The 26,533-nt window shown below is 31.7% G+C and overlaps 2 protein-coding genes across 2 annotated transcripts; both read right to left on the reverse strand.

Annotated features, from left to right (window-relative positions):
• Nucleotides 1–1,143: 1,143 nt before the first annotated feature.
• On the reverse strand, nt 1,144–7,187 carry LOC129313737 (type I inositol polyphosphate 5-phosphatase 10). The gene is made up of 11 exons (XM_054957089.1): nt 6,726–7,187; nt 6,244–6,315; nt 5,974–6,049; nt 4,854–4,941; nt 4,652–4,756; nt 3,656–4,175; nt 3,304–3,497; nt 3,055–3,163; nt 2,061–2,212; nt 1,750–1,983; nt 1,144–1,329 (listed from the first exon to the last, which is right to left on the reverse strand). Exons 2-10 carry the CDS (start codon nt 6,313–6,315, stop codon nt 1,779–1,781), a joined length of 1,521 nt encoding a protein of 506 aa, XP_054813064.1. The 5' UTR covers nt 6,726–7,187; the 3' UTR covers nt 1,144–1,329; nt 1,750–1,778.
• An 11,705-nt stretch (nt 7,188–18,892) lies between these two features.
• Nucleotides 18,893–25,162, reverse strand: LOC129313548 (SUN domain-containing protein 2-like). The gene is made up of 2 exons (XM_054956764.1): nt 23,779–25,162; nt 18,893–19,583 (listed from the first exon to the last, which is right to left on the reverse strand). The coding sequence occupies exons 1-2, from the start codon at nt 24,877–24,879 to the stop codon at nt 19,275–19,277; spliced, it is 1,410 nt and encodes a 469-aa protein (XP_054812739.1). The 5' UTR covers nt 24,880–25,162; the 3' UTR covers nt 18,893–19,274.
• Nucleotides 25,163–26,533: the final 1,371 nt, after the last annotated feature.

The following is a 26,533-nucleotide window of genomic DNA, read 5'->3' on the forward strand; positions in this document are numbered from 1 at the left end:
TCTTGATGTAAAACTTTAATTCATGTATTATATTTTAGAAATCTTGTTTTAAATTCTTTACATAAACTATAGTTAGGATTCTCATTTATTTATCTATATTGTTGGTCTGCTAATAGGAGCCAAGCTCATGGGTGTTGTTTTGTATAAAAATGTTGCGAGATTTTTGGGAGATTCTATTTTTAAATGATGTTTTGCCAAAAATTTTACAGAAAATGTATGTTAGCATTCAAAAATTATAAATGCAAGAATTTTATACCTTCTATCATGATTGCCTTTATGATTGAAAATCAGGAATTTCTTGAATTAAAGTTTGAGGCCTAAAAAAACTATTTTCAATCCAAACTGCACCCTTTTCTGAATGCCTTTGTTTCTCATATCTTGTGCTTCTTTTACTTACTGATGCAGATCAATATGTTAAAAAGATTTAAACTTGCTTCCAAAATAAAATTAAAAAATCAGTAAAAAACCAATTTAAGAAGATTTGAAGAACACAATAATTTACTCTTAACTCAATTATTCTAGGGAGAATGACAATTAAGGACTTTTTAAGAATATTAATCTTAATTACGGACCGTGAAATTTTAAAATTTCAGTTAAGGACTATAGTTCTTAATTGTGATAAAAAAATGTAGTTTGTGAGGTGGAATTCACTATTGCCACTTGAGAATTCACTAACTCAACTTGAAAAAATTTCTAACATATATTGTGAAAACATGAAACTCCATGTGGCAATCGATTGTTTAATAAAAAACACCAATTTAGACAAGTCACTTTTTATTAAACAATTGATTCTCAAATAGGGCTTCATTTTTTCACAATATACATTAGAAATTTTTTCAAGTCTAGTTAGTGAATTTTCAAGTGGTGCTTTTTGTTAAACATTTCATTTCCAAGTGAGGTTTCATGTTTTCACAATATACATTGATAATTTTCTCAAGTTGGGTTAGTAATTTTTCAAGTCGCGTTAATGAATCCCAGCTCACAAATTACATTTTTCTATCACAATTAAGGACCATGGTCTTTAACTGAAATTTCAAAATTTTACGGTTTGTAATTAGGATTAATATTCTTAGAAGGTCTTTAATTATCATTCTTTCATTATTCTAATTCATTAAGTTCCCAAAGATATATAGAAATACAAAATAAAAAATATAACTTATTTTTCAAAATTAATTATTCCAATTACATCTCCTATAGTACATTTCTAAGGCTTCTTTTTCACATTTGTTCCTTGATAAAATGCAGAACCTCCAAACTTTTCTGCAGCAAAGAACCCCAAAATTGATTCTTATTCACACTTGCAATGACTTTTGGTTAGCACATCAGTACCTGTAGACCAATAATAAATGAATAAATAAATTGAATAACAAGGTTATTATTAGAGTGAACGGAAGTCATATATTCGTTTACTTTTGCTAATAATTACAGATATTTTTTTTCTGTTTTCAAAATATAGATAGATTTATCAAGGTATTTTGATCAAAACTAGAATTTACCAAGTAAGTAGGATAATTTTTATTTCAAAAAAAAAATTATGTATACTTTGGAAACTAGGAAGTTATATATATAATTTACTATTTGCTGGCCAAAAAAAAGTATAATTTTACTCTTTGATAATATGACACGAAAATATTTATGCTTCTATGAAACCTTTTTTCATCCTTTGGAGGGAAGTTTGTTTGAAAAATGGTTCCTCACTCCTCCATACCTAATATATGTTCATTGATTCATAAAAGATTGGGAGGTTACCTTAGAATTTTCGGAGAACTTTGATATCATCAAGAAAAATATGTCCTTCTTGTGGTTACAAGATCTCGAAACTGAAAATTGAAAGAAGGAACCTTCTTCTTGAGCCTCCTTGACATGGCCTCAACTTCTACCAAAAATGTGGCACAAACCGGCCGGTGATCAGAAAACATCAATTCCTTTCGCTCATATGAGCATTGCTGAATCCCCCTTCCGCGCCATAAAATTCTATCACACCTGCTTATTATTATTATTATTAGATCAGCAAGTAGCATTACAATGTCAACTGCAAAATTCTTCAGCCCAATACATACCATGCCGGAGTTCTTCTTTTGTGTTTCGGAACTTTGACGGATTCAACATAGTAACTGTCTGAATTAAAGGGATATTTGTAAGTAGGTGCAAAGTAGATTTTCCCTTCTTTCCATCCCTTAAATACGCGACCCGCTTCCCTTTCTGTCTGAAGCTGAAACAGCAAATATGCAGAGCAATAAGCATAGAAGAAAATTTAAGTACAAGAATAAGCATATCAGAAAATTTAAGTATAAGCATAGTGTGAAAATCTAGGTCAACCCCCTCAGTTGAACTAATAAACCATTAAACTAGTGTCTTAACTGGTTTAATAAAATGTTTTATTCATGACAGGTTTGATGGTGGTTTAACTATGATTTTGATTATTAACCCCTAAACCAATTTAATAACTGGTCCAGTTTTCAATACTTTGTACAAGTTGCATATTTTAGATATCCCAAACTTCTCTGACAAGAAAAATGGCCTTGAATTTTCTAGTTCGGAGTTTATTAATATTTGTCTACTGAAACTGAAAGTGATAACAAAGATTAGCCGCCAGCAATGAGGAAGGAACGCAGTATATGCTTTGATGTCACGTTTGGTGCTACTAATGATAACTTTTTCAAAGTGAGAACACAAGGGAAAATTTTCATTTCCTTGATCACTTCTTAATTTTATTTTTTATCACATCTCTTCTCATTCTGTATAACGAACAGGTCCCACAAGACTTTCAACTAGAAGAAATCAGTACCAAAAGACTGTGACAGAAATAAAATGAGATAACTAACAGAAAATACTTCCCAAAACTTAAAATGACAGGCATGATTGTCATCTGAGCAATCTAAGACTAGGTGATGTAGAACCAAAAGGGAAAACTCCCAGAGAGTTCTTCGTAAGCGAAACTCTAACTTAAACTCCTAGATAGTCGTCCAAGATATATATATATATATATATAACTGCTATTGAAACAGATACAAAATATAACAAAGTCATAATCAGCATACACTAGGGAACTACCTGATCCTTTTCAAAAAGTGCAAGCCAATCCTTCCTTTCCACAAGCCTTTTCGCATCATCGTAACTTAAGGCAATTCGGTAGTTTAAGTCCCCTAGCCATATGATCCGACTGAAGACAGATTTTCCATGTACATGTCAGAAACTTAGAGACAAAAGGCTTGAAAAGTACATGGAGAACATTATCCAACGAAAAGATCTTGGCATTAACATTAACATTAACGTTTAAACAGTTTCAAGAAAAGTGCTCACTCATGGTCTAGAATTCTCTCGGGCATTCTACTATACGATGTCTTGCAAATCCTCGGAAACTGAGTGTTCTTTAAAATCTCTATGACATCAAGGTTTCTCCGAAGCTCGTCACCCTCTTTCTCTCCAGATGCCAAATGACTACAGATAAAGCAAAAAGGTGTCTGGTACAGTGACATGCTCACAGATATACACCCCTGCAATAACAAAACCAGCATGAAGATGTATATACTAACTAGATGGTGAAGGGACTCAAACAAAATCATTAAAAATTCCTATTCAAATTACTGTAATTCAAGAAGGCAAAATATGATTTCCCAAAAAGAGAGGGGAAAAAAAAGAAGGATTAGAATACCTTGTTTCCGAGGCAACCCATGATCCCACGACTAGTGCAACATACTCTCAAATGGCCAACATGTTGAACAAGTTCCTTCTTCATCCAGACACAAACAAAAATTCCAACCATTTGCTTGCTTGCAACAAGGCTGTATTTCATATTCTTATTAGTAGCCAATGAAATGGAAGTTTGGTAGCTGTCATCGTCCTCTTCAGAGGAAGAATCGTCAAGGTTTACGATTGATTCTTGGCAGAGAAAACATAATTCCTTGGAAGCCTTCCATTCCATTTCATGAACACAGTTACAACCTTTTAATCTCTTTCCATCTAACGTCCTTAATGTCTTCTTAAGCTTCCTATAAGTGGGTTTTTGAAAGAATAATGATCCACTAAATGATGCTGTGTGTTTTAGTCCCTTTGAAGTTAAATAAGAAGGTCCATTCAGTGAATAATTGATCAAAGCAAGCCATTTTGCTGCCGGCTCGTTATCCTCTAATACGAGCACATTTCCTGCATTTAACGGGACGATTTCCTGAAAACTAACAAGATGGAGAAAGGCAAATCCAACACAGAATAAATTAATAGCAGAAGAATTTGATCAAGGCATTAAATAAGAAATATTTAGTTTTATCTTTCTTGTTCCTCTGCCTTACACAGAATTACTTGTCATTCAAATATCTCCCACCCAAAAAAAGGATATGTCAGAAAGGTAATGATCCATAGCTTATATTATAGGCAAAATGATAGTTAACGACGCATAACCTATATTATTAACAGAAAAGAACTTACAAAACAAAATTTATTGTAATAGCTAGAAGACCAAGTTGCTAATTTAGAGAACATGATGGTCTCTTCAAGTACACCCATGGTATTTTATTTCTGTAATCTATGAAAAGGATTCTAATTTTCAAGGCTCTTACTATCATTAATATAACTTATGGATCTTTAACAGTCATTTTTGACCTGAAGCAATTTTGTTAAGAACCGAGTTAGAAACATGAGAGAGAAAGCATACCCCAATACATATATATCTGGTTCATTTCTGACCTCAAGAAAGTCACTCAGGTCAAGGTTCCCATTAGGACATTGCCCTCCAACATTCCATGTTGCTACGAACACTCTAAGATCAAAAAGAATTTGATTATTAAAAGTCATATAAACTGAAACAGTGTGAGACATAACAAAAACCAAGAAACAGAAATTCATCCTATGAATACCTTAAATTCTGAATTTCTTCACCAGAATGCATGGGAGGCTCTGTGCAGCTAAAATAATGATTTTCAATGGATGGGACAGATAGTGTTTCTGCAAGTATTTCAAACAATGAACTTAACAACAGACAAAGAATCAGAGGTTGATCAAGGCAATCATGTCAAGAACATTGTGTTAGGGATGACAGTGAAGCTGAAACGTGCCAAGAGTAAAGATCCACTTAAAATCAACCCCAGCAACAAGTAGCTTATACATATAGGCAAAATAAAGAGAGATGTCATGGGTAAAGAAGAAGATAAGGGAAGATTTAAAAAAAAAAAAAGGTAAAATTCCTCCTTCTTCTATTACAGTGGCTTGCATGTCCAAGCATGAATATATTCTCATAGATTATTTTCATAGATGCTCCACCTTCTCCGTCATAAAATTTCTCTTGTCTAATAAGCCAATCATTATCACTTTTTCAAATAAATCTTACTGGTAAAAAAACTAGCATATAAAATTTCTCCACTGCGAAGGCAACACGGGGGTATATTATCAAGTGTTGAAAGGTATATAATATTCTCAACCTTATGTTTTAATAGTTCCAAATTAGTTATGTGTGGCTATAGAGAAATGGATATTGTAAAGAGTTAAGCAACGGAAAAGAGGATATATTCATGTTTCATATATAACACTAGATAGAACTGAAACACGAATATATTCTATTTTAACAAATTTGCCTTGGATGTTCCATCAAAAATTCTGTCATCACTGATCAGTAAGCCAGTTTTGTCTCCTGACCTTTCAAAAAATCATACCCAAAAAAGGGATAGAAGAAGAAAAGGTTCCACTTGAAAGGGAAAAGAAGAAAAACTTAATCGAGTTCCATTCAGAGGGAAACAAAGAATTAAATAAATGTTCCCTTCAATGGAAAAGCAGAGATTCCCCTGTTTAAGACAAGCAAGTAGAATTATATCTAAAGTATAGAAAGCAGCAAGTTCTGAGTTGGCCTCCCTAATATCAGAAAGATTATTCTCTGTCCCATCTATTTGTATAACTACCAAGAACGTACTGTTTCCCTCTATTTAATTGAAAAACTGAAAGCTAAAAGAAAACTATTGGTAACTTTTTTCCTCTTGAACTCACCAAGGGTATCAAACGAGACTCCACTGGCATCTCTTTCATTTCTCTCCTTCATGGCGAAAATTTTCCGAATAAAAGACTGAAATCACATACAAGAAGGCTGAGATAACAAAGGAAGCATTCATATTTACAATAACACAGCTAAAATACACTTCCATAATGTCAAGGTTTATAACATCTTTACAAAAGTGAAACAAACAGAAAACACTGAGAAAGATTCCAAATAAATAATTACCATGTGAAGCAAAAGCAAATCAAGAATACAAATAATACCTGCTTCCGTCTCTGTTGATTAGTAGGTATTATATCAGAGACTTCTAATCTGAGGTCACCATCATTTTCCATCTAGATTCCACCAAAAGTGGAAAAGGTTAATCATTGAGAAAATTCCGGGAAGAAGATCAATAAGTGAATTAATTTACACCAAGTAATTACTTTCCAGTGCCTAAGAAGGCACTTTACAGAGCTTTGATACCCAAAACATAACAAACATATTCAGAAAAAGAATAAGATCCCAATTGACTCAAAGAATAGCAAACAATACAAGTATCCATTCCTCTGGATTAGTATAATGTCATTACAAGAGACAAAATGAGAAAAAGATATGGTAAAAAATCTCAACCATTAGAAAAATCAGTGGATAGCCTAAATGTGTTATCTGGAAAAGTCAACTGATCAAGCAATTCCACTGAATTAAATACGAAACAGAATATTATCCGAGAAAAACTAGAATTTGAGAAGGAGAATTGAACAACCTGAATATTCCTTGTTCTAGAACAGAGAACTCTGTGTGTGGTGTACAACAAAAGGGGCACGACTTGGTCTTGGAATGACTCATGAAACTCTTAAATACAAAACAAGAATTGAGTATTGATGGTTCCAAAAAAGATAGAAGACGAGACAGAGTAATGGGTATACGTGCAAATAGGGAGTTGGGAGGTTGGGTTTCCCTTGCTTTCTCGGGAAAATGGAATGGAAAATTCAGGGGAAAAAGGGAACAGTCAAAAAGGGGTTGTGGCTTGGAATCTTGTGTATTCATTCCCTTGGAAACTCAATACAATTTAGGAGCGCAAAGGCCATGATTTGTCTGTTTGCTGCTTGGTTTCTTCCTTGGGAAATCAATATATATATATATATATATATATCCTTTTTAAGAACGAGAAAAAGAAAATATATATGGTCTTTTGGGTTCGATTCTGTGAATTGTCTGTGATTGAGCCTGGTTTAAAATTGAAAGTTGTGAGGAGAGGAGAAGAAAGAGAAGAGCATGGGTATGCCCACGTGTGTATCTGTAAAGCAAATTATTGCATAGTTGGTGGCCCCTTTGGATGGGTTTTTCGATTGTTTCCTTGCAGTGTGGCACCTAGTAAACTAATAGTTTTATTTTATTGCTTACCGATAATTTCTTCTTATTACAAATAATCTTTTCCAACTTATAATTGGACCAGATATGAGCACCTCTAGGAATTCAAAACTTGATTAAACATATTATAAAGGTTGGCCTTTTCCACGAAACATAATACGTGTTGGTTAATTGACCAAAGCTTAAAAAGTAAAATGTGCAATGCATTGAAGGATATTGTTCGTAAAACTTGTCAAGGATAACTTATTTTGAGGTCACATGTGGATGACTCACATTTAAGTTAACATTAATATGGGTTTAAAGGATGTTTTTTGCCTCATTTATCGATGTAGAAATATCTAGTATTCTAAACTTTTTTTACCCCCTTAACATTTGAAAACAATACAATATTACCCCATTAGCAAATGTCAACTTTAATGGTTGGATTATCAAAAAAAACAATTACCAAAAATTACAAATAAATATCTCATAAAAAAATAATATAGATAAAGTTTTCTAAATTATATTTTCTCCGTCTTAAATTATATGATACTTTTAAGGGAGATTTAGTGTTTCAAAATATAAGACATTTTAATTATATTAAAGTTTCACTAAATAAACGTATTCCAGTATTACCCTTTTTCTCTTTTCTCTTTATCTATTTAATAATTAAGTTTAGATTTAAGGGTATGAATGGTATTTTTAAAAGTATATATTTTTGTTTGAAAAAATAAGAATGTTAAGTGTATTTAATTAAGTTTATTAGTATATGAAATTTTATCCAAAAACATGTTATAATTTGGGATGCAAGGAATACCTCACAAATAAGTATATTATTTGTTAATTATTTACTGGTGTTGTTGCTATTGGATAAGGCTGACACTTAAAAGAGGAAAAATTGAGTGATTCTTAAAAAATTTTAAAAATTTTTTTATCCAAGGAGAAAGTACCACATGAAACCAAGACAAAATGTGACGTGATAATAAACTAGATGAAGGTGAAAGATAGAATGATAGATGCACAAGGATTTATGGACTATGTCCAATCCTCAAGAAATTTCTTTTGATTTTTTAACGAAATTTTTGCAAGTTTTCAATCAGGCACTTGTTACTACTCACTGTAATACAACCATAAGACAACTTGTCTTGAATAACTCTCAATGTCTTACAAAACCTTTTTACAAGAAATTAAATTCACTCAAGGATACCACACCTTGAGTGTTTCATAAAAAATTTTGTGAATTGAATGTTTATATACCTGAGCAGATAAAAATAAATAAAGCTTAAACAAGCTATGAGAGTTTTTCATCCCAAAAAAAAAAAGGTCAATGCATCAATTGATAAAAACATCTGCACTTAATTTGTTTCTAACCAATTTAAATGATGTTGTATTTATAGTTTTGAAAGAATTTTAGCAGTTAGAATAATGAGATTGTAGCTATTGGAAATTTTAGAACACATAAAGGAAATGTTGTGTAGAAAAAGCATTTTACAACATACTCATATGATCCTATTTTTAATTAAATACTTTAAATAAAAATATCATTAATAAGATTTAAAAATATTTATTAAAAATAAAAATTTATTTATTAAATTTTAAAATAAATTTAATAAAATTTAAATTTTTTTTAATTTTGATAAAACATGTTAAAAATAACTTATAAATAAAAAAAAAGCTATAAATGCGTGTCAAAAAGATAGATAATACGCTATCCATGGATAGCACGTTAACTACAGTGAAAACCAAATTCTGACACACAGATAATGCATTGAATAAACGTTATTTAGGATGGATAACACATTATCTAGAAAGTTTTGAGAAACTTAATATATTATAATTTATCTATTTTTATATTACTTTTCTTGTTTTTTGAGTTGCAAAATCAAATATTAAAATTTTGTAATCAAGTAATTTTGACATTTTAGTTTGAATAGATAATTTAGCTAATTCATTTAATTTATTTTATAACATGGTTGATTTTAAAGAAAATTAAGCAATTTTAATTTAATTTTAAAAAACTTCATTCAACAGCAGCATCTATTACTAATATTGTAAAATAAAAAGTAAAAGAGGAACAGACACACTTGTTATGGATGACGACTCATATCAATGATCGGTGTTCTTTGCTTCTTCTTCTTCTTTTTCCAATTAGATAGCAAGCAGCAAACTCCAATATTTTTTGGTAAGAAAATGACGGCAATGGCAAAAAAATGATTGAATTGAGAGAGGAGAGATGATAATTGTTAGATTGTAATAAGTGGTTCCTTCTATCTTATATATTATGGCAGACTAATGGAATATGAATGTTAGCTCTCTAGATGGAGAATGGTTAATTTCTGGCCCCAAAAAAAAAAAAACCAGAGAGAGAGAATGGTTAATGGATATTGAAAAATGGGAGCGATAGATGCAATGAAATGTGGGTAATAAATTTTTAATGGGAACATATAATCAACATTAATACTTAATAAAAAAATAATGATGGTTTATATAGGGTATAAGCAAGCAATAAATTTTAATAAAAACATGTAATTAACATTATACTTAATGGAAAAATTAATAACAGATTATATAGGGTATAAACAAACATTTTTTAAAATCTAAAGCATTCACCTTGGCAAAGAAGAAATAAATCAAGGTAAAACATTGAGATGCTTGAGCTATTACTAGGATTTTCCAATGATTCTTGCTGAAATTTGCTTCTTGTATTGAAAGAAGGGTGCTAGTCAATTTTGTAATTCCACGGATCTTCAAGCTTTCGAACATTTTTGAAAGGTGCAGGTCAATTCATGATTAGATTTAGTTTAAAGGCGAACTTTTCGTGGCCATGAAAGGTTAACAAGTTAATTAGTCATCAAATTAAAAATAACATAAAATAAATCAAATTGTCCACAAGTCTAAAAACAAAAGAAGACACTAGGCATTTGATCATTTGAACAGTCACCTATGTTCAACCATGACATACTTTTTTATCCAAAAAAAAAAACATGTCATACTTTGAGTGAAATAGTACATTTTATAGTTTTAAATACAAACTACAATAATCTAAAATAGCTCTACAGGTCTTAAAAGCAAGAATAAAAGTAGTTTTCATTATATCAATGGGAGCTCTTACAGAAATGATTAATCCCTTATTTGAATTCATGTTAAAAGAAATGCTCACATCTCTTGTCTAGTTGTGCCTCATTCCTCATTTGTGATAAATAAAAACAAAAAAAGCAATTTTCATTATAAAATGACCTCATTAACCATAAGGTTTAAATGCAAATGGAGCAGTGATTACGCATCAGAAAAGTCCACAAACTCCTTTGACATTATTAGAAGGAACAATGATAATAAAGTTTCAAAACAATGAATTTATTATGGTTAAATCCCTCACAAGATTTTTAAAAAAATCAATTATAAGTATTAATTCAGGTAGTTATAAATCCATGTACTAACTGCAAATTAGGCATTTAAAGTTTAAATATAACTTTTAGTTTGCAATTGAAATTCTCCTTTATAATTGTTTGAATCAATATTTGTAACTTATTTTTTAAAATTTTTTTTTGGGATTTAACTGTCATAAATTTCAAGTTTTGGGGTTTTATTGTCATTCTACCTTATGAGAAATGGTTTTCTCAAGCACTGCTGTGTTTTTTCCATTTAAACCTTAAGGCTAATGAGGTAATTTCACAACAAAAGCGCATGGAAAAATCACAAATAATGACCTCTGAATTTTGCAAATAATCAATCAAAACAATAAAATTATTTCTTTGATCTTGTTTATAGGGCAGAGAGATAAGAAAAAATTTAATCTTATTTAGAGTGCACTTGCCAATTTCAATGTTCTTCTTTACATTTTTGGCCTTATTAAATACTTTAAAAAAAATACTAATAATAAGATTTAAGAATATTTATCAAGTATAAAGGTAAAAACTTGTTAAATTTTAAAACAAAGTTAATGAGGTTTAAAGTTTTTTTTAATTTCGGTAAAATATACTAAAAGTTACTCATAAATAGTACTAGAGTATGAAATTAATTTTTAGGATCATGGTCCTTTTTGGTAGTTTTAAAAATATTGCTTTTGACTAAAATACCCCCTAGCTGAAATGCCAACTTAAAATTTTATCCATCTTATAAAAAAAAAACTGCAACCTTAATTTTCTAGTACTGAATCATCTTAATTGGATTGGAAATTTTGTTGAAGGGATTATGAAATCACTTACATTTGGTTTGGAAAAATTCTTCCAAACTTACAGACTTAGTCACCAAACAAGAGTAATTTAGTCAAATTATTATTTTAAAAACTATAAAAAAGACTGTGATCCTAAAATTGAATTTCATAATTTTATAATCATGATTAATTATTTGAAATAGATGAAGTTTCTTATTTGTGATTTTCCGGAAACACAGAGCTATTTCATCAAATTCTTTTGATCATCTAATAAAACCATGGTTTTCCAGCTATCCTTAATTGGAAAGCTCCCAATATTTAACAATCATAAAATAATGATATATAATATCTTTTATTATTGTTCTTCAAGGTTTCGTTCAAAAAAAAAAATATTGTTCTTCAAGGATGATTTGGGTTCTTTCTGGTCAAATATTCATGGCAACCTTTTAAGATGTCAATCATTACATTTACTAGATATGCTATTTTTCCAACAAATGATATTTAGTGAAGTAAACAAAAGCACCATCATGCAGGAATTGAGCCTTCCTTTGGAGTTCTAATAAAAAAGATTTCTTTTGGATTGTTATGCATTAAATTTTTTTCAAATGTCTTGAAAGTTCATGCATAAAATAAGTTAATTAAATTCTCTATAATTTCATAGTTATATATATATATATATATATATGAAAATAAAATAACGCAAGCTTAAGAGTGTATGCTTTTTCTTTTTAGACTTTTTTTTTAATACCAAATCTCTTTTATGATGGAACGTGAGGAATAGTACTTTCTATTCACAATAGGAATTGATATTTAAAATTTTGAGGGGGAGGAGGAGCATGTCTATTTTAATTAGGTTGGCCCTGCATACTTAATTTCCTTATTGTATTTTCTCATACTTTGTCCTCAAATTAATTACCTACGGTTGAAAAACCATAGCACAAGTGGGATAGTTATTAATCATAATTAAATTATAAAATTATTGTGTACAACCTATATTTTATATTTTTAGGGAGAATTTCGTTGAGATCCTTATAAAATAATTATTGTAAAATATTGGTAATTGTATATAATGTAATCTATTGTAAAATATAGTTCATTAGATATGATATTTTATGGCCAAAAAAAAAAAAGATACTCCCTCTGTTAAAAAATATAAGGTATTTTTGGAAGGGTTGGATGTTAAAAAATGTAAAATATTTTTATTTTTAATTTTTTAAGGTGTAATTATTATCTTTTTTAAAAAAAAACCCTATTAGTGAATGACTTTTTATTTATTATAGGGTGTTTAATAAGGGTAAATATAAAAATATACGATTAGTTTAAAAGTATGTAATTACTTTATTGAGAATGATATTTAATTAAAAATATTTTATAATTTTAAACGAAGGGAGTATGATATTTAAATAATATATGCAATTCTTTTTTGCCAACTTTTTAATATATGTAATTCTAAAACTTGAAATTTCAGTCGACCATGGGAAAATTACCAATCTTCATGAGAAACACAAACGTTGCATTGTTGCAATTTGAAATTTCAGGGTCAAAAGAATATATTTTTCTTAAATGCGGTGATGTAATAATTTATGAAATTTGCCCCGTCATAGTGGGGTCCATTGCCAACTGTTCAAAGAAAATATGGCATTACTTTAGGCATGGAAATAGGGAGTCCTACCTGGAGGAATAATCAAAAGTTGAAGGTCAAACCTTTGTTCATGGAAAAGTGGCTCGAGAATGAAGAACCCTAATAAAGAGGTGCATTTGTGTAGGTTGGTCCCAAGAATTTTTATAATTATATATTGATTCAATTTTATTTTTATATGATTTCTTTAAATTATATTTTTTTTATTAAAACGCTTTCTATATTTTGAAATATTGTCGTATTTACATATATTTTGACAGAAATTACACACCCACACATCTTATTTATACAATCTCATTTCAATTTTTTAGCTAAGAAAATGTATCTAGGTCGATACAAGTATATTTTGCAATAAAAAAATGAAATTTAAGAAATTGAACAAAATATATGAATTTAACATAATTAAAAAAGTATATTAAGAAATCGTAAAATATGTGAAATGGAATAAAATGAAAAAAAAGAGGTTAAGTCGAAAAAACAAACTTACAGATGAAAAATAATCTTTAATCTTTTCAGCAAAGAATAAAAATATAATTAATAATACTGAATAATAAAATGTAAAAAAAAAATACTTCAATTTTCATGAGAAGGTTATGAAATATACACACACATATATTGTAGGATAAATTGGCCAACTTACCTAAAAAAAAATTTTGCCAAGAAAATATGGATCAATTTTTTTAAAATTTGAAGGTATGATAGGTTTATATTGATATATAAAAGACTTATTATTGATATACCAAAAATTTATCATTGATATATAATGGATATATCTTTAACCAATATAATAAACCAATCAAAATATAAAATATAATAAATATTGAGCTATTTGATTGATTTGATTTTATAATATATGAATTATATTTACAAAAACTTTAATTTTATATATATATATATATATATATATGACATGCGCATGCCAAATGGTACCCAACATAGACGCCTTGAAGGGGGCCAATGAGCAATAACAAATTGCCAAGTGCAGGATGGTCCGGCACATAAGATTTAAAACATTAAAAAAAAAAAAAAAAGCAGACCCAGTCATGTTTGTTAACTTAAGTCCCAACACAAAGCGTAGAATAGGACCAAATATAGGCGAAGACTTCGTTGAAAGGCAAAATTCAATTCAATGGGAAGACCTGTCCCTTCTCTCACCTGCCAGTGTGTCTCCCTTCCCACCTCTTCATTTCCGACTCTACTTTCTCTGCTCTCACTCACCTTCTCCTGCTCCTGCTCTCTGCTGATTTTCTATTAAATCTGGACCCTCCATAAAATTGGAGGGTCAAGGTTAAATGTTTTAATTTTAATTTTATATTTATTAAAATAAAAAATATAAAATCTTTTTTTGTTAAATTTGATTAACAATTTGAATAGTTTAGATGCAATGTAAATACTTCAAATTTATAAATTGATACTCAGACATATTTTATAACATACAGATACAGTAAATGGTTTGTGAAAAGTGAGAGCAGAAGAGGAGCTAAGGTCTTGTTTGGTTTCTCATTTTTATTTTTAAAAACTATTTATAATACGATTTTTAAAATTATTTTAAAAAAATAAAAATCTGTTTGGTTATATTAATTTAAAAATAATTTTAAAATTAAAAAAATAAACTGAAAGTAATAGTTATAGGTAGTTAATAATGATGATTTTGTATAAAACTTGATCAAGATAACTAAATGTAATTCATTTTAAAAATAAGAAAAATAAAACAAAAATAACTTGAACTTTTTTCTATTTTTTGTTTTTAAAAAAATGAAAAAAAATTAAATATAATTAAATCAAACACACTAATCTAAAAATTTTTCAATTTTCAAAAATAAAGAACAATTTTTTGAAACGGAAAACAAAAAAAACCCTAAGTACTTCATTCCCATGTTTTCCTAATACACACTTCATTCTCAATGCTTCGCAACTTTCAAGTTTTTCCCCTCTCATTTCAACTTCTACTTCATCAACACATTATTTCAACATGTGTAAAGAATATTGTTGATCGCTAAGGGCGGTAATGAGGAGAGTTGAGCAGGTCGTTTTTAATTTTAAGCCAAAAAATAGAGAACTAATTAATATTTTTTGTATTTCAAAATATATAACACTCTTAACTACCCCAGCTAGTCCTTTTTTTTTTCTCTCGCCAACTTAGAATTTGATCCTTAATGTAAGGAAAACTTAATAAATTTAGTGCCTATTAAGAAATGATAGTTATATCTTTAAAATTGTTAAAAAAATGTAAATTTTTTCTTTTTTCTTTTCAATTAATAATTATAATAAATTGCTGCCTAGGAATTCAAACCATGATAAATAAATAAATAGATAAGGAAAAAAATTAATTATATAAGTTTGCCTCATTATATTAAGGACAAAACTTTTTTAAAAAATTTGCTATTAAGAACTAGATGAAGTATTTCATAAGAATTAAGAAAAGTAGTTAAAAGTAAGTTGCATCACTAAAGTTGTAAAAATGTTATAATATAATTTTCCATGATTACCCTTCAATTAAATCCAATCTATTTAATTATCTTTATTTATTTTTATATAATCTGTCTCACTGCAATGCAATTAATAAGATAATTTGTAGAAAAAATTAATAATATTGACTTTTTGCCATGTGTCTTTCATTTTCAATCAATATTATCTGGTAAAAAATATTTTATATTATATTTTAGACCGACAATGGTTATTTGAAAGAACCTTTGGGTAAATAATATTTTTTAAGAGCCGGTTGATATAATAGAACAAATAACCTTACACAATCCATGTACTATTTATTTTTTATTCAAAATTAGTATATCACTTTCATGTATGAGGCACATGTTAAAGAGTAACTAAAAAAGTAGTTTTCTCTGGTCCTGTGTTTTGTTTGGACCATTGCCTTCTTTTCGTCATGATTAATGAATTCCTTTTCTCTCAAAAAAAGAAAAAAGTAGTTTTCTTTAAAGATTATGGTCATTTTTCTAATATTTAAACTAGGTGGAGCTGCGCTTAAAAAAGAATGAAAAAGAATTAAAATAAATAATGGGACATATTCTCTTCAAGTTGAATACATATAGCATAGCAGTCCAAGAAATATATATATATATATATAGAGAGAGAGAGAGAGAGAGGGAGAGAGTATAGGAAATCGAAGAGATGAAGATGGCTCTAAGGAGTGAGAAGGAGGCTTTTTGTGGGATTAGTTTAAGAGAAGCAGTTGATGAATAACCATCAATGCTCCTTGCGTTGCGGGTCATGTTATGGATTTTTATACTTCATTTTGATTCAGCCTTAATTTAATCGCCTAACCATCAAAGGTTTAATTTGTTTAATTAATCCCATAAGATTCTAAGATCAAATTTTATTGTTAATATGAGAACTTTATTAAAAGATAATTTTTAAATACTTCCATAAATGTTCTTTTAAGGTTAGAAATATGCCCTCATTTTGGTAAATTCCTTCGATCCACTCATAATTTTTTCTTTATCTAGAAAAAATCTAATTACCTATTTTACCATAATATTCTACCTACTTTGTACTTCTTTAATTATTCTTTTTATAATTTCTCTTCATATATTTATTGTTCTTCGTTGTCTCTACTGTACACCAATTTCGGATGGTATGTAGGGTGTCCTTATGCCCAAAAACCAAGCTTGGGAATATGCACTAACACATGCTTGATTTCATGCTAATATTTCGTTTCTGAGATTTGCTAAATTATTTATTCATGCATCTCTTTCATGCTTACTACATCAATACGTCTTATAACTATTTGAAACATTTGAGTGTACCAATGGATTTGTCTCCATAGAACTTAGAGATAGGGGTGAACAAATGCATATAGGTTCCCTTATTGAATATTTGAACAAAACCCTAGAAAAATGAGAATGAAATTGAAGTTGCGGTAATAAAAAATATACTTACTCTAAAAGAAAAAAAAGAAAGCATATGCAAATATAAAATCTCTTCACTAAAAAATAAGGTATTAAAAATCAGACTAGTCATTGAAATATTGAATTAGTCAAGGCACTAATTTAATGATTAATGGTCAAAACCATAATTAAATTGTGGTCAAATTTGTAATAGACAAAACATTTCATTAAACTAATTAAGAAATTAATTTAACAGTTTATCATTTCAATTGAGCAAGTTGATCTAAATTTTTATACTATGCTAGAAAATATGAGATGTGAGTAGAGCAATAATTTTTTGTCTGCCGAAACTTGCATCTTTAATTGACTTTATTTAATTTTTAAAAATTGAATTTGGGTTAAGTTTTAAAAGCTCCATATAATCACTCAAACAATAAAGACAGGAAATCAAAACAGATTATCTTAGTAACCTTTAGCAACATTCACACATAAAAAAATACAGTTTGGAAACGAAGACTGAAGTAAAGGCAAAGCGCATGACTTTTGTTTTTGCATGCAGAAAAAAGTTCTATAATATCAAAGAGGGAAAAACCATTTTGTTAATACCTATAATTTTCCTCAACTTTCAATTTTGTAACCTACTTTTTTTCTCTTTTTGTTTCTTCCTTCAACTTTCTTCTGTTAATTGCGTTGGCCCTTGTAGATTGGAAAATTGCCTGAGGACCAACGGAGGAGAAGACGACGTTAAATCATAAAATCAAGAAAGAGCTAGGAGGCTTTGTACACGCTTCAATTTGGGATCTCAACAAGCAATCTTTATTCGTGCCACAAGACAATCTGCAATCACCAATAAGCATGGCAATCTTCATGCAACAGGCCGATATCAGTGCACTAGAAAGAGGGTTGTGATCTCCAATGGTAAGCTTGGTATCTCTGTTTTTCTGCTACAACATCCCAGCATTTTGAAGAGCCTTATGTAGCAGTAAGTAATATATCCCATCTTGTTTGAACCTCTTCTAGTTCTTCCCATCACTCCTTTCACGATGGGAAATGAACTGAAGCACGCTCCGTTAGTCACCCAACTTTTAGGATTGTCATTAGATGTCACGATCGGTGTATACTTTAAAAGCTTCTCATTGAACCTAAAAGAACTTTTCCCTTCCTCACCACCAAGGCTGCCGGAACTACCGCTACCATAGCCATGGATTTAGCCAAGTCTAAGCGGATCTACATCATATACCCAGCAGCCTCTCATGCACAGTATGGATGATTAAGAGTTGTTCTAGCGAGTTTTAATGGTTCCAAAGAGGAAGAAATTCCAGGGTGCGCATGTTCCCAAGATTGTTTTCATGTTCTTGACAAAGGGACCCCTTTGTCGTGCCATCTAAGAAGCAGCAGTGAAGGGAGAGCTCTACACCATTGAAGAGAGCCAGAGGAAGACACAGGTCAACGAGGAAACGTTTGACACGAAATGAAACCATACTTAGGGTGAAGAGGTGCCAAAACTAATCTATTATCTAGTGAAGAAAAAGATTAGAGGTTGAGGAGACAGGCCTCAACTAGTTTGATTAGGGAGAGAGACTGAACAATTTAGGGATCAAAAGAAAAGAGTTCCGCACCATCATCATCAGTGTACGTTTCGATGGCTCGCCCTGTGGATCATCTGATTGCTACGGGCAGTAACATCATCGTTGATAACTTCCACTGGCAAGGACGATGCCTTCAAAATCATGAGCACTTCATATTTTTTAATCCCCCTCAATGTTTTGGACTTGACGTCGTCTTTTCCTCAGTTGGTCCCTCTAGCTATTTTCCAATCTACAAGAACTAACACCTTTAACGGAAAAAAGTTTAAGGAGGAAACAAAAAGAGAAAATTGAGGAAAACTACAAGTACCAACAAAATGGTTCTCCCTATCAAAGGCATAAAGTTAAGCAAACATGTGTCCTCCAAACCATTCGGTTTTCCCTCTTTTATTAAAAAAAATAATAATAATAAAGGGAAAAATACACACAAGTGATGGTAGAGTTTTAAATTAATTACTCTTCTTGGGGAGAAAAATGCCACGAGAACAATAAAATACAAAGCAAAATCCACCTCTTCAACCTCATTCCCCATTCCTCCTCCACCCAAATACACGCTATCCCAGATGCCTAATTCAGACATTGTACACAATATACAACAAAATCCATTGGAATCGACAAAAACGAGGAATACACTAACACTAATAAGAACCATTAATAAGTACATTTGGTAACTAGAGAGTCCATGACTTACAAGATCTAAACAAAGTACCAATTCATGCCATTGCCAGAAACAGATGCTTCACAATGACTGCATCGACATCACTGAAACAGCATCAGGCTCGCGACCATGAACCCTAAATCGGTATATACAAGTGTGCGAGGGACTTCCATGGTTCGATGTGAAGTCAAGCCTTACTGTGTCAACAACTCCGGTCATGCCTGAATCTGACACATCGAAAGTCTGGGCGTTGCTCTTTTCGAGGTCATATGTGAATTCAGATAATAGAAACATCTTCTCAGTCTCCACAACAGATTCCGCATTCTGCCCTTGCAGCCAACCAGAGACCCTGCAGTCCTTGGGAGCACTTGATCTATCATATGCAACACTCTGGTAACGCGCAAAACATTAGCACAAAAAAATAATAATGCAAAATTTGATACATAACCAAACATGTGCCAAAACAACTTGAATCAGAGGCATCTAGATAACTATAAGCACTTGCCAATATGTGTGCGCGCGTGGGTGTGTGTCAGAAAGCAAAATCGTTGGCACTGCTAAGACTAAGCAAGGTAAGGAAGAATATTGTGATCACTTTAAACATATAATGGAGGTCACTTGCATATCACCCCTGAGAGAGACAGGATCCCAAACCAAAACCTCACCACCTCAAGTCTAATGTTTGGTTTGGATGGAGGGAAAAGTGGGAAGAAAATAGGGAGGAGAGAAAACTATGAGGAAGTTTTTCCTAAAATAGTAATCTTTTTTTTTCACTATTTTTGAAAATTTTCCCTCCTATTTTTCTCCCTTCTCTTTTTCTCCCCATCCAAACTAAGGGTGAAAGTCCTTGAACTACGACCATTGTCATTATGGAAGTATATGGAGAAAAATGTTGACGAAGAAGGGAAGCACGAGTTAGATAGAAAAAGGCAACATAATTATGAGAAACTAATGACACCAAGACAGTGTCAGTTATTCTAAAACCATAGGTCACCAGAGAAAGGCATAAAAGTGATCATTATGAAAAGAAACGTGTTACCACCATAAACTTGCCTATATGTAAAAGCCATCATATACTAACAGGCCGTTAAGTTAATCTAGGGAAAAAAAAAATCCCTTTTTGTTGAACAGAAAACAAGACATGAATATTTAGAGGTTTAAAATTTTCTTAATTTCATTTTCCCCTTCATTCAATAAACGGCCAGTTAATTCTTCTACTAATAAATATTAAGCGCTCACTTCTCATAAAAATAATTGCCTCCCTTTTCATATTTCATTTGTTTCTTTACTTTTCATTATCAAGAGAATTATTGAAGAGAAAGAGAAACAGTAACAGAAAATGTAATCATCCCAAACCAAAAAAAAAAAAAAAAAACCTTTATAGCTAAGAGATGTTTTCCAATTCCTTGGGAGATTCACAAAAACAGACACTAAGGAAAAACTTTAGGCCTTTTTAATGCCCAAAACTCACAGATGGCAGAAAAACTTGCAGCTGAGCTGGACAAACCCAGCTCTCAATAAAAATAGTATACAGCCCATGCCACTTCAAAATGTAAATTGATTTGGCTAGTTTCAATTAACGTATGTCCTACTGAAATCTTATTTTGCACCCAAACGACTTATTCAACAGTTAGCAGAACAAACAAGTAGAATAGCTATTTAACTGTTTAGCAAAACTTCTTTGACCAATATCTAAAGTAATCTGTTTCCAAGATTATCAAAATCACAGATAAATTGCAAATCAAAAGTTAAACATTCCTTTTAACCAACAAGTCCATTTTTTTATGGCGAATAAAAGTATATTTGAATTGTAGGATTCAATGAAATATAAAAATAGTCAAAAACTGACAAATATCAATTATAACATAATACAGGTATAATGTTATTCAAAGTCATATGACTCATCATTACCTACAGGAACAAGCTCATATTCAAAATGCTAACATCGAACTCCTATCTCAAAACTACTTTTGAAAGTCTACACATATGCTAACTTCACAAGGGACTATTTTATAGTTTGACTTCTTCAATAATTAGACTGAAGCTTTGAAAGAAAGAGTGCAAAACTGTTGGGTGATCACTGTAGTATCAAATAAAGAAAGAACACAAGGTATGGCATTTCAAGAGTGAGGTGGGGCTTCAAATTTGATTAACAAATCCAGGAGGAGGGCTGGCTTTCTACAAACTCAGAATGAGGTTTTTGGCAGCTCGATCCTATTCAAAACATTTGTTACAAAAGACAGAATTTCTGGTCATGCATGGCTTCGCCTGTTAGAACCCAACAGTAACATGCGAGCACCGAACGTGCTAGAAATGGCATGATTACAGCCAATTTAAGCCCTTAACTTCAAACAATAAAGGGCAAACAGTTCCTAGTGACATAATGACCAGTTCTACACATTAGTCTGTGGCCATACAAGTCTTCAATTTACCCAAACAATTTGACAGTAGATTGTTTTGTAGTTGAAAATAATTTGATCCATTCCAGGAGGGGGAAAATCCGTTCAAGATGCCCAGACCCTAAAGAACTTCAGTATCTCCAGGACTCAGACTGGTTTAATAACAAATATTCAAGAGAATCTACTGTTTTTGCCTAACTGTTGATCTCAAAAGCCGAGATTAGGTAGAAACTCAAAATGATGTAATAATTTATCTAGTAATCATGCTTATATCCCTTTTCTCACCCTTCAATAAAGCTGAAAGACAGGAGTATAAAATAAAGGGAGGAGAAAAAACAAAATATGCAAATGCAAACCATACATCACTTGGGTATCAAGTGAATCACACCAAAAGTCCATGGACAATAAGTTCAAATACCTAATGAATAGTCAGCTTCTTATCTTTAAAACTTCCCAGAACAACATGAAAGGTAGGGTCAAACTAAATACGTTTCAAAAAATGGAAGAACTTCACAAAATCTGTGATTCTAGGGTTGACTGGCAGTGAACCTAGTACAACAACCTAAATGAACCCATCCACAAGAGACATGAAAAACATCAAATATAGGTCTAAACTCCGATGGTCAACAGCCAACAAGAACACAAGCATTCAACAGTTCAACTGGCTCAACTAGCCAAACCTGCCATTCTTTCTTTTTTTTAATAAAAACAATTTATAAAAAAAAAAACCACCCAATCCAAGTTACTTGTATCAATAATTCTAATTGATATAATTCAAGGGATTGACATGGCCCCAAAATACACTGTCAGACCTTTGGCTAATAGCATCTTATTTAATGGGCCAAGGGTAAGTCACGTGAAGTGTGAGGTGTGTGACTAAGACAGAAAAGTGCTATTAGTTGTATAAAATAGGGAGTGAGGTTTGGGAGGGGTTTAAGCAAGCGGATAGTGAGTACTGTGATGGCTCTAGCCTCTTGAATTTTATGGAACCAGTGAGTGTGTTTGAGCTTTTGCTTTATTGTTCTATTTTCCAGTAACTTGTAGCTATTCTACCTTAGACTTACACTTTGGGTAGTTTTCTATCATTGACTTTGGTATCAGAGACATACCATCCATGGGAGTTTTTCTTAATAAATATGATTTATTCCTTCAGCAATGGAAACTGGGGAAGTGCTTAGTCTGTTGAGGCAAAGAAGTCAAAGGCAAAAATGGAAGGCAAAGATGCTGCAACAGATGAGAAAGAAGAAGACAGAGATGTAGACGAATCTGAAATTGAAGTTAAGGAGGCTAATGTAGAGGTTGAAGCAGTGGAGGAGATGAAATTTCAAGCGAATGTGATTGGAGGGGAGAAAGTGAAAAACAAATGATGAGAACCTGGTTTTACTGGAGACCCAGTGGCAAACATAATTGCTGCGACGGGGGGTGAGAACAAAATGGAAGAAAAGGCAGAAACAACCATTATCACCAATGAGGAACTAAGAGCTGATATACTCACTAAGGCCTTGGCAAGAGAGAAGCATGAAGAACTAAGAAGCAAGCTAGGGATAATGGATATCTATTTGCCTACTTGAGGGGTAGTGTTGGAAAACGATGGACAGCAAAGAAAGGCTCCCAGGCCAAAAACAGAGTTTAAATTATTAGTTTATGTTTTATTATTTGTTTATTGTTTTTTTCCTCTTTTATCGCTATATCTAATCTAGTTGATTTATTAGATAAGATATCATTTAATTATATTTAATCTAGCTTAGACAGACACCATGAGGCAGCAAAGAGCTTCGGCATCCTATATATGTTTCCTTCCTTCATCAAATAAAACTTGAAGCTAAGTTATCAACTGCTTAGTCGATCTTCAAAAAGCAAAGTATTTAATGCCACAGGAATGCTAAAAGCACATTATGCCCTCTACAAGCTAGAAGCATCAAGCTACAGTACTAAAAACCCAAAACAAAAAGCGTAGTTGTAAACTAGTTGTATCTAATTGACATGCCAAGACTACTCAAGAAGTTCAATCTAGTTTCATAGCACATCATGCTAATCAATAAACTTACTTTGCCACAAACAGAGAAGAGGAATGGATTGGCCCAATACAATCAACATAAACGCATAGAAAATGACTTACTTTCTCATTTTGAAACTAAATAAAAAGCATACCCACATTGAAATAGGCACATGTATAAAGACATCACCTTTGCAACATGCTCTAATGTGACAGCCTCTGGAATAATAGCTGTACGCAACTTGATCTGCGCAAACCCAGCACTCCCTTTCAAGGCAAAACATTGACCTGGCTCTCCAAAGCTTGGTTTTAACATCTTATCAGCATTGGTATGAACACCACTTTTTGCGGGTAGTAAGAACCAATTTGTTCCCCTTCCCACTATAAACGGTTCTGAGTGCTTGACAACCGTGGCCCCACCACTTGCGAGTGCGTAGTCCACCCTACCAAGCCCATCAGCAGCATGCTTCTCAATTTCCTTCTCAATTATCTCTCTTGCATACGTTCTTATCTCATCCAAGCTTGCCTCACCAGGATCAGCGCCCTCTGACTTTTTCAGCTCATCATAAATCTTGTGAAACTCTTCCTTAGATAACCACTCCACTGCCTTCAAATCATCCAACGACTTCTCAAGTCCTTCACTCTTGGCCCCCAATTTCCTCAACTCGCTCTCCAAAATGACTCCCTGATCATCAATTTTCTTATTCATTTCCTTCTTCAAACCCCCAATCTCATTCTCAATCTTCCTGTCCACAACTTCAACTTGCACCTGGATCATTTTTGCCGTTGTTTTCAACAGTGATTCCACATCCGCGATTCGACCCTCAAATTCCAACAATCCTGATTGAGGCCCCACCGCACTTTCACCAGATTTCAAAGCCAGTCTCCGAATCAATTGAACCAGTCCCAAAAGAACAGCAAGAAGCAAGAAATTCTTGGCAAAAATACTAAAAACTGTGAGCCAGCGAGGCTTATCAGGCTTCGAAAGCACCTTACGAGTTCGCCGTTGCACAGTTGTCGAATTTCCCACGGCTTTCTTGGCCTGCACGAAATCCTTAGAAGATCTCTCGAGCACTGCCTCGCCACGAATAGAATGGTGACTCAAATCTCTCCCATTTCCGGCGGATGTCACTCTTTCATCCCCGCCTGCGTCGGGGTTAGCATTAACCGGGGAAACACCAATATCGTTAGCCAGCATTTCAATGTTTGTAGTCTTCCTTTCGGTGGAGACAACTGGTCTCCGACGCGCAGTCGGGTTTGCCGCTGTAATCGAAACGGTTGAGGCCGACATTGGAATTACCAAACACTTGTTCAAAATAAAACTTGGCCTACGAGATCAAAACCCTAATCCGCTAGGGAAGAACACAGAGTACGGGGAGGAAGAAAAAGAAGAACGGGGATGTAGTACAAGTATATCTTGGAGAGAAACAGTGCGATCTGAAGAAGGAACAAGATGATAGAACGGGAGGGAGTGTTCGTGCGGTTTTCTCTTCGTAAATTTGATTCGAAGAGCGTGAAATGAAATTTGAACGTGGCGGAGACAGACGCTGCTTTTGAGTGCTTGATTGTATGAGCTTCAGCCCATCAAGAGTAGCCTGCACAGTTTAGGCCCAACTATTTTTTGAGTTCTTGATTGTATGAGCTCCAGCCCATCAAGAGTAGCCTGCACAGTTTAGGCCCAACTATTTAAAACTTATCCATATCTTATTTCTGTTCTATACTTGGATCAATCATCAAATAAAAACAAAAAGCGTCCTTCCATTTGAAAAGAATGTAAAATAGATTATATTATTTTTTTCATTTACAATAATTGATGGAGTGGCTACATCTTCTATATGCTACAATAAAATTAATATGTTTACATTCATATTAAATATTGATATTAATAATTATATTCTTAATTATTAATTTTTACATCCTTTTATTCCTATTTAGGATACCTTTTAAAAAGATCCTTTAATATTTAATATAAAAAATACAAGGAGACTTATTTATTATCATTGTCCAATTTTACACCTATTATAAATTTAATTTCATGACTCATCATATTTTGTATCTCTCTCTCTCTCTATTTTAATAGGGGTAAAATTAAAAAAATAAATCATTTCAAAATATATTTAATGAGTTAACTATCCTTCTTTAGTATTTTTAATATGATAAAAGTAGTTGAAAACACCTTATAATAAAGATCAAAAGGAGTAGTACTTAATCCATGTAGCTACCTGTATAATTTATAAGATTAACAAGCAAGTTTTCCTTAGAAGTTTTTTGCTAGATACAAGTAGTATTCTTAACTTTTGATTGGTGCAATGTAATCTCAAAAGTTTAAAAAATGATGTAATGTTGCCCTACAATAACATGTGACCAACATTGATAATTATTTTTAGTGTTAAAAGGCAATTTTGCTTCGGAAGTTTGTCTAACAGAATAATTTCTATCTTAAACTTTTATTGGTGCAATATTTTTTTGTTATTAACTTTCAAATCATAAAAAAGATTCAACAACTTATAACATAAAATCAAAATAAAATTTTATGTTGAATTACATTAAACACCTTCAAGTCCAAATATAGACTAGTCTATGTTGCCTATTGGTAGGTCTGAACAAGTTTATTTTTAAGCATGTGCAAGTTGAGACCTATTCATGGGCAAAATGAGAGCAAGTCCAGACTTCAAGAGAAAGTATGTGAAATATTTGGGGCAGAGTTGATTTTGCATAGAAGCAACCTTAAGTAAAACCTTAGCTCAAAATCTAGAAATATGAACCATTTTTAATAATGGATCATTAGAATTTTCTTTTAATTTAAACATTAATAACATAAAAACATTGCGTTAATTAAAAATTTAGAATATCAATTGCTCTTTTAGAAATACTTTGGGGCAAAATTGCGCTTTAACCCTACTCAAAATTTTCAATTAATGGTCAACATTGATCAAATATTACTT

This window comes from Prosopis cineraria, unplaced genomic scaffold (assembly GCF_029017545.1).
Source record: "Prosopis cineraria cultivar Desert tree isolate PC_DT_omini unplaced genomic scaffold, ASM2901754v1 PC6, whole genome shotgun sequence".
Taxonomy (NCBI): domain Eukaryota; kingdom Viridiplantae; phylum Streptophyta; class Magnoliopsida; order Fabales; family Fabaceae; genus Prosopis; species Prosopis cineraria.